This window comes from Aedes aegypti, chromosome 3, assembly GCF_002204515.2.
Source record: "Aedes aegypti strain LVP_AGWG chromosome 3, AaegL5.0 Primary Assembly, whole genome shotgun sequence".
In the NCBI taxonomy this organism is placed as follows: Eukaryota; Metazoa; Arthropoda; class Insecta; order Diptera; family Culicidae; genus Aedes; species Aedes aegypti.
In genome coordinates this window covers 307,983,577-307,992,389 of record NC_035109.1, presented here as the reverse complement: position 1 = coordinate 307,992,389, position 8,813 = coordinate 307,983,577, and the positions used below count along the sequence as shown (strand labels likewise).

The window sequence follows — 8,813 nt, the reverse complement described above, 5'->3', positions numbered from 1 at the left end:
CGCGAAGAACACATCCAACTACAGTGAACTTTTTATTTTGGCTTTGTGCACTAGCAGAAAGCTTAAAATAAGAAGATCAGAAACGTTTGCCAACTATTTCTCCAGTTTAGTGCCTTTGAAAACGTGAGTAGGGGCACAAGTCGGCCATTGTGACGGCCATCTTTGGATTCCGAGATGTTTCACCTTAAGGCTTCCCAATGAACAATAACATAAGTAACATGTAAACAAAGAAAATGTTATTCTTTTCACTTGAATTTTCTTCTGTTCAGTTATGTTAGTTGAAATGATTCGACAACATTATAACCACAGACAAACAGACGTAACACTTCGAACAAATCTCAATCAAAATCATAGTCACGATGACATGTACGCCCAATGCTAAAATTAGTGTGTTTGGCCGACGGACCAATAGATGGCGATAGTGTTTAAATGTCAAACGCGAACAGAAACGATGCGAGCGCTGCGGGTGGCGGATTGGCCACCTACCACATTTTTGTATCGACCGTTAAAAAGGTGGTCGTTGGACAATGGTGAGAGTGTGACGTCTGTTTGTCTGTGTTATAACTGCAACATTTCCAATGTTAGTTCTTACATTATAGGACAGCAATTGCATTTCTGCTCTGTAGAATTTCCACCGCTCGTTATTTGTTTTTGAGAAAGTCGGATATGACGTCGGATAACTCTTCGGGAGAAATCAAACGGAATCCTTCAATAACGCATTTAGAATCTTTTTTATGTGGATAGACCTATACCCCATTTTTATGTTTTGAAGTAGCTTTATATAGACATTCCACGAGATTTCCGTGTGTTCTCTAATATTGCAAGTTTTCAGTCAACGTCTTCCTTTTAATTGGCTGCCCGAAGTAGACATATTAATATTGTAATGTTTTGCAACATCTTTTAGAGAAGTTCCATGATTTCTAATAGCTTTTAACGCTTGAGTATAGTATTTCTTGAATTATCAGCACGTTATGTTTTTCTATGATAATTGCGAACCATGTTTACTTATGACTACTTAAAGAAAAAACACAAATTCAATCTCTAATGATAAACTTTTCACTTGCCCCACCTGATAAGAAAATTGAAGGTGTTTAAATTTAGTTATTTTTAGGTCTACGTCGAATTAATTTTAAAACTTTTTTTTATTGCAGTTTCGAACTGTCACAGAGGACAACTAAGAAGTGGTACAGGAAATTATTTTCCGCAACTTTTTTCCACTGAAAATATTAAAATAAGATTGTACGCCGCCAACTTGTTACGGAGTAACAGTTGACAGGTTAACAATTTTTCGCTCTATTTTGCAATAATGGCTGAAAAATCTCAGAGATATCTTACCTATCGTAATGTTCTCAATGGCCTCAAAGGTTTACGCATGAGTTTAAAACGTTATTTCACATATTCAGTAAAATATATGCATTGTTTTCACTTACCCCATTTACCCACTTGCCCCGTGGTACCTTAATTTATATATCTTTTTAACGTTTGTAAGAACCATAAGTGTTGTGTCCTGTCTCGCGTCGCGTCGTGTGATTACGAAAGAACATGTTACTGCAACTACTTTAGCAATTTTAAAGTAGTTGCTGTAACATGTTCTTTCGTGTTATAAAATAAAAACAAGATTTCATTGAACATTTTAGGACCCTATTAGTAATAATTTGTTTTTCTCTTTCAAAGCCGGAATTGGTTCCAGAGGTTTTTTTTTTTCAAAATTTAAAATAATTTCCCAAAAGGTTTTAGAACCAGGGTCCAACTGAGAATTTTTTGTTTCTTAATATTGAGAAAAACGCGTTTGAATTTCTTTTTGCAGATCCAGCCATATAATTTTCATAGCAGGATCGCGAGTGCGTCTTCTCCTCACGTTTTTAAGACGGTCATTCGGTGCCCTGCTGTGTAATTGTGTAATGCTAGAATGAGTTGAAGATTTTGATTTTAAATTCTTATGAACCACCTACTCAGTGGAAGTTTTAGAACGAACCTCTGTTGAATATTAACAATGTGTCGTGTGGTATCCAAAATTCAGATTTAACACTTCAGTCGTCGCGCTGTTGTATTTTGTACAACACTGTTGAAAAAACCTCGCTTTTTGTTCACAACACGCTGGTTCTGACGGTGGCAAACCGCGCGACGACTGGAAAGTTAATGAAAGATTTGTGAAACGGATTACATAATTCCTTTAACTCCACCAAGAGTATTTTTTAAAGAATTTTATAAAGATTCCTTTACGCCACGGCTAATTTTCATTTTTTATGAATTTCGTTAGTTTATACTTGTGGGTGGAAATTAACCATGGTTCAGTCATTTACGTTTTGAAGTGTAGGATATGTTCGATTATTATTTCGATATTTCTTCTCATATCGCCCAGTACTACTCACCTGCCGTTCTGAATGCAGATTGGTGGATCCGTTCTCGGAGGGGAAGTTGTGTAGAAAAGCAAAGTGATGAAAATTTAGCATCAGTTTGTACTCATCCTTCTATCAGGACGTACGTTTCGTGAAGCTAATCTCTTGAAAACCAAACAAACCAAAAATGACCGGACGCGGCAAGGGAGGAAAAGGACTCGGAAAAGGCGGCGCCAAGCGTCATCGGAAAGTGCTCCGTGATAACATCCAGGGCATCACCAAGCCGGCCATCCGACGTTTGGCGCGCCGTGGCGGAGTCAAGCGCATATCCGGATTGATCTACGAGGAAACGCGCGGCGTGCTGAAGGTGTTCCTTGAGAACGTCATCCGGGACGCGGTCACCTATACGGAACATGCCAAGCGGAAGACGGTCACCGCCATGGATGTGGTGTACGCGCTGAAACGCCAAGGACGAACCCTGTACGGTTTCGGTGGTTAAGCAGGCAGGTTGGGAATGGCCCTTTTTGGGGCCACGGAACCTTTCAGATGAATAAATTTAATTTTAATGTGAATAGATATGAACGCCATTTTCATTGTATTAATCGAGAATTCCCATCCCACAATTGAGCTCTCGCCGAGCGGTGTCACGAACACATGCGCTAATTTGCTGGTTGAAAATACTGCCATTTGATTTTGCTGGGAACAGCTGATCATTGTTTATATTTTCCACCAGCAATTTTTAAGTAGTGTTGGTGACATGTACCGTGTATGTACACGAGCGCAGAAACCACTATAATAACAGTGTAGACTTTCCACAATGCAGGGCTGGTAGTACCGTTTTGATTCATATTACGGACACTTAAGACCCCAGTGAAGAATAATTCATCAGAAAGCATACAAAAAAAAATCATTCTGTATGATTCCTCCACGTTATCAAGACTCCAAAACACTTAGCTTTCGAATGGTGGGTGAAGATTTTGATTCCACAACATGAATCATTTTAAATGAATAGAAATGTGTGTACTTTTACTGATTCTTATTCCGGACGCTTCCTCACTTTTGACTCATATTCCGGACACTTTGATTCATATTCCGGACAGCTCATTTAAAGCAGAGATAGAAAAATCGTATAATCAATTCAAATTGTCAAACCACTAAATAGACGCCTAAGGCAGTTCAGCATTATACATTTTCATAGATATCAGTTCAAAATGACTATTAAAACGAGCTCTGAAAGTGAGTACCTTTGAACTACAAAAATTGAAACATTTCGTCTGAAATGTTTCCCATACAAAGTAGAGTGTCCGGAATTTGAAGCTGTCCGTAATATGAATCAAAACGGTATCTACCCATACCAATGAGCTAATTTGAATAAATTTGCTTATGCTTGGTTCGACGAACTCAATTTTGTGTTAAATCAACAAAATATGGAGTATAGTTTTCTAATGTATTTAAAGCCAAATTACCTAATTTGGTAAATTTCCCCAAAATTGAGTAATTGTCCTAATAACCATGAAACCAAAGACAAATTAAAGACCTTCATGTCCCTTGCAAATGCCTAAAATTTTATGGCTCATAAGGTAATCTAGAATGCCGTGAAAAGTGTACTGCGATGTGTCAAACTTGGGTACCTTTTTCACTACCGAGGGACCGAATGCAGTACTAGAAGTGGTACCCAATCTGAGCCCGAGTGCGACGGACCTGATGAAACTATATATGAATACTTTAGTTTTGCTCTAGAGAGCACTATACAATTTTATTATTAAGTGACAAAATCCTATAGACAAAGACACAAAAGCCAAATAAAGCAGATTTAAAGTCGAAAAGGGCCCCACTATAATCAAATTAAAGTAATACGAGCTGGTATGACTGTCGCATTGCTAATGCAATATTAGTGCAAATGCTTCATAACAGCATTTGAGTATGCACAGTTATGCTTTGAACCATGTTCATTTAGGGCATGCGTGCAAAAATAAACAAAGCAACTTCGTCGCACATCATTTCTTTACTTCGCATCTGGTTTGTTTTTTTTTTGCATTGAAACGGGATTTGAACCTGGATTGCTGATGGTGTTGGTGATCCGTGAATTTCAGACGTCCTAATCCTCTGTACCGAAGAAGCTTCCATAAATTTCAATATATATTTAATAGCATTATAAAAAGCAAGCAATGTGATGCGGTACCAAAGTTGGTTCGTTTGTTGGGTGACGAGGTGGATATTTTATTCTCATATTTTACACCTGCTGCTGGGTACATGAAAGAGTCCACAACGAAAATATATAACTTAAGGAAGTTTGCGCTATCATCTAGGAAAGCTCAGAGAGAAACAGTATCGAATTCCAAAGGCTGTGTTTATTGAAAATAAATTTGTTTTAGGGGACATTCTGTGTGCTCCAAATCTCTTTTTTTTTTCTCTGTTCGGATGCGCCACTGCGACCAGTATTTAGATCTATTGTGGCATTACCCGTATCCTTAGTGTATAGTGCATGTCGCATTACTCCATTTCCTTTGATAAATAATGAAGCATCGATTTCTGTACAGTTCTTGTTTTGATTCCTCAGATATTGATAAAAATCGACTATGATGAAAAGGTCCCGCTATTTACACCCTTCATAGAAATTTACATCTCAGCGATGGCGCGCCCCATTAGCAAACATAATCGATTAAATTTCTGAGGAACCAAATCGGTACTACTGATATTTGACCATGCAACGGAACTCTAGTCACATCCTTGTTTCGCTTTTAGTTTAGTCCCAGAAAAGTACTAGAAAAAAGGGGCTTTATGCTAGCAGCAAAACCGAATCAAGCTAGAAAATTTGTTTAGTAATCAGAATTCACGTGAGTCCTTGAATTACCTGTACTTACAGTCCTTGTTGAGTTACTACTCATGATTGTTATCCTGGCTTCAAGTGTAGTCTCGGGACTGACCAACTCCGAGTCTTTAACCATCTGCTAGTTAAAATAGATTAATTTTAAGAAACTGTTGCCAGTAACAAGGACTTTGTATCGCGAATCCTTGAATTGCCAGAACATATTACCCTAGCCCGACAAACAAGATGAGACTACACGCTAAGAAAATATTATACTAGATGGCTTAAATATCATTCTAAAACCCTATTCGGTCTATTCACCCTTTGTGATGCATTTTAGCGTATTAAGCTTGGCTAGTATAAACGGGTTTTATATTGGTAAAAGATTATTCGGTAATTATGTATTTAATGCTTAAAGTTCAAGAATCACGTGTTATGAATAAAAATGGCCATTTTTCTTTAGTCACGGTAAACAAAGGTCAGAAAAACTTAATATTGTAAATTTTGTCATGAAACACATTTATTTTCATATAAATCATATGAGTATAATTATGTTTGTTCTTGCCACTCATAATTAATGTTTCTTCCAATCCGTGCATTTTTGTTCCGCTTTGATCCAGATCCGTTTCCCGCGTTTTCATGTAAAATTGATTTAATTCTGCTGGAGAGAACCGTTGCAGCTTGATGATCCTTATCGGAAGTTGTGTTTGATAAATGGTGAATCCTCGCTTGAAGTACTGCAGATTCTGTAGGCGGCATTCCGGAATCAGTTTTTGCGTTTGTGAACGATTGCATGTCTCCATAAATTCCAAAAGAACCGGATCTTATTCTGCGAAAAAGTTAAGTTGCAGTTTTTGGAATACACGGTTACACATCAGGGAAGTGCGGTCTGGAGAATAAACTTACCAAGTGCGGTTTGTTTTCTGTTATTTTGATACGATATACAGCAAAAATCGAAACGAAAACACTTGACCCGTTCAAAAAATGTTTTTTTTTACAATGCTGCTGATAAACGATTGAAAGTGAGCAACGTGAACATTTGACCAAGTCCTCAGACCAATGATCAATATGTTCAGCTAATCATATTGTTGAGTTATGCATAGCAAAGCTTATAATGAATCTGTTTTTTAAGCATTGCAATGAATAAAAAATATAAATGAGTTCAATCGCATATAAAATATATTGAATAGAATTTTCCATTCTTTCCGTGTAGGGTTCAAATTGGTAGATCTTACCCCGTAACGCATTACGAAAAGGTGATCTACCCGCGTTACGGGTATCCAAATCTCTATTCTTAAACAAATCTATCTTCAGCAGTTGCTGAAGCAATAGTTCTTACGTGAACAATGGATTCTGGAAAATAAACGAGTATGTTATACATTCTATTGTTGTACAGTTTTTGGGTTTGTAGAGCATCGAATTTCAAACAAATCATCCAATATTTGTTTCGATTCGTTAAATTATCAATGCTCGTAAACATGACCTAGGTTTTGATTAGGTGTGGCTTCTATAGTGTATTGAATGTTTGTATTTTAGTGTGTGTGGTAGTTATGTATATAGCTGAGTAGGCCATGCTATAGAGCTTGGTGACATTTGAACTCACGAAGACTAGCATACGCTCGTCATACACAGTTTGTTTTTGTTTTCCTCAAAGAAACTTGCACACGCTTTCCAGACTCATCAAAATGCATATGGAAATATTACCCAATTATGGCCGGTACGCTGATCATAAGTACTGTGCAAAAGGATAGGACAAGAAACGGTCAAGGAATGATTCCGCTACCGAAATTACTTGAGCTGTACGCTGCTGAGAAGTAAAGCTGTTTTCATAACGTCGGTAACGCCTGCTGTACAAATCAAATGGAGCTGTCACTTTTCCGTACGGAAAAATATGCCGCTCAATTATTCCGCAAGTAAAAGTGACACTTCGCTCATATTGGATCAGCTGTCAAAATTACTTTGGTAAAAAAGAGAAATTTTACTTGAGCGCTTTACGTTTCAGGTGCATACTACGCATTAAGTCCTAAAATTTTTAATGAAATCTTGTTTTTATTCAATAACACGAAAGAGCATCTCACTGCAACTACTCTAGCAATTTTTCCCGCTCAAATAACGGCTATATCATGTTTAAACTTTAATTTAAAAATTGAGTCCATGAATGAACCTTGACACTTAAGATCATGTTTGACGTTCGCTTAGTCGACAAAAACACCACAGGGGTTTTAGTTTTAACACTGGGGTTGTCCCTATACCTGACATTTCGGAAGAGACACGGAAAACAAAATGCACCCACATTTTGAGTTTAAGCCAAGGGGTGTGACAAAATATAAAAAAAATGTTTTTTGGGCTCAAACCAACGGAAAACATTAGAAAATTGAGCGTTTGGCATTAAAATTGGGACAGGGCTTTAGGACCCTATTTGAAAAATTTACACCCGGATTCTGGGTGTTTTTCGAGACAGAGTGCATATTGTTTTCCTCTAAGGTTCACAACTACATCTACACCATTGGGCGTGATAACCACTATACAGAAATGATCATTATCATTCAATCTGTCAAGTGCACAAATACCACTCAATCAATCTGTCAAGTGCACAAATACCACATTGGCGACGAGCAAGAACCCAAGAACAGCGGATAAACCAGTCGGAAGTTGGATCAGAATAGATCTCAAGGCATCTATAAAGGTTAACTATAAACGTCTGATTTTCCGAAAGATAGAATCTCATCGGATCAGACTCGAGGGAAAAAGAAAAGTCTCGCCTCAATTGAGAGAGATGCCTTAGCGGATGATGAAAATCCACCCGGAGAAGGCAAGAAAGTCTCGCCTCAAAGGAGGGAGACGCCTTAACGGTTGATGAAAATCCATCCGGAGGAGGCAAGAATGTTTCGCCTCTATGAAGGGAAACGCCTTAACGGTGGATGAAAATCCTACCGGAGAAGGCAAGCATATCTCGCCTCAATGGAGGGAAATGCATAAAGGGCGGATGAATATCCATCAGGAAAAGGCAAAAATGGACTCAAGGAACGTAGAAGAAAATTTGAAAATTTGACCGCACCATCAAAGAGGTAGAAAAGGATACGGATTTCAAAACCGGATATAAATTCGGGTTTCTATGGTAATTAAATTTCCCATTGAAGGAAAAAGATGAGTAAAGGTTCAAGTGAAAAATTCATAAAAAAGGGACCTACGTGCTCAATAAAAGTTGCAAATATTCATCTTAACGTGCATAAAAGAGAGCAACCACAGGATTGATCTGAATGATTATACGCAGGAAATCGCTAAAAAATAATTAATGTCATACAAGACCATCTCTCGTTATCCACTTATCCGCAAGCGGGAATGGCGTCTTGAGGGTGCTGCTTGATGGTGGGTGGGATTCAAAGTTTGACGTTTGTTGGAGGTCGTCAAAGCAAGGGCACCCACCAGTGGAAATTTTGTCCACGCTGGATTTGATGTTTGCAAAATATCAATGTGAAAGAGCGGTACATTTTGATAAAAGTTTAACTTGAACAATTCGAATTCCGTCGTAGAAAAGTTGTTGAAATACCAACTGCTAGAGTGAGCACACTGTCCGAAGAAAGTTTATTTTTATGTATATTTAACCAGGAATTCGCCCAACCCAGCCAACATCAATTTCGTAAGAATTCAAGCTTTCAGAAGCT

General features: G+C 37.9%; 1 protein-coding gene across 1 annotated transcript; it reads left to right on the top strand.

Annotated features, from left to right (window-relative positions):
• Positions 1-2,526: 2,526 nt before the first annotated feature.
• Positions 2,527-2,838, top strand: LOC5578499 (histone H4). The gene has a single exon (XM_001663838.1). It carries the CDS (start codon positions 2,527-2,529, stop codon positions 2,836-2,838), a length of 312 nt encoding a protein of 103 aa, XP_001663888.1.
• Positions 2,839-8,813: the final 5,975 nt, after the last annotated feature.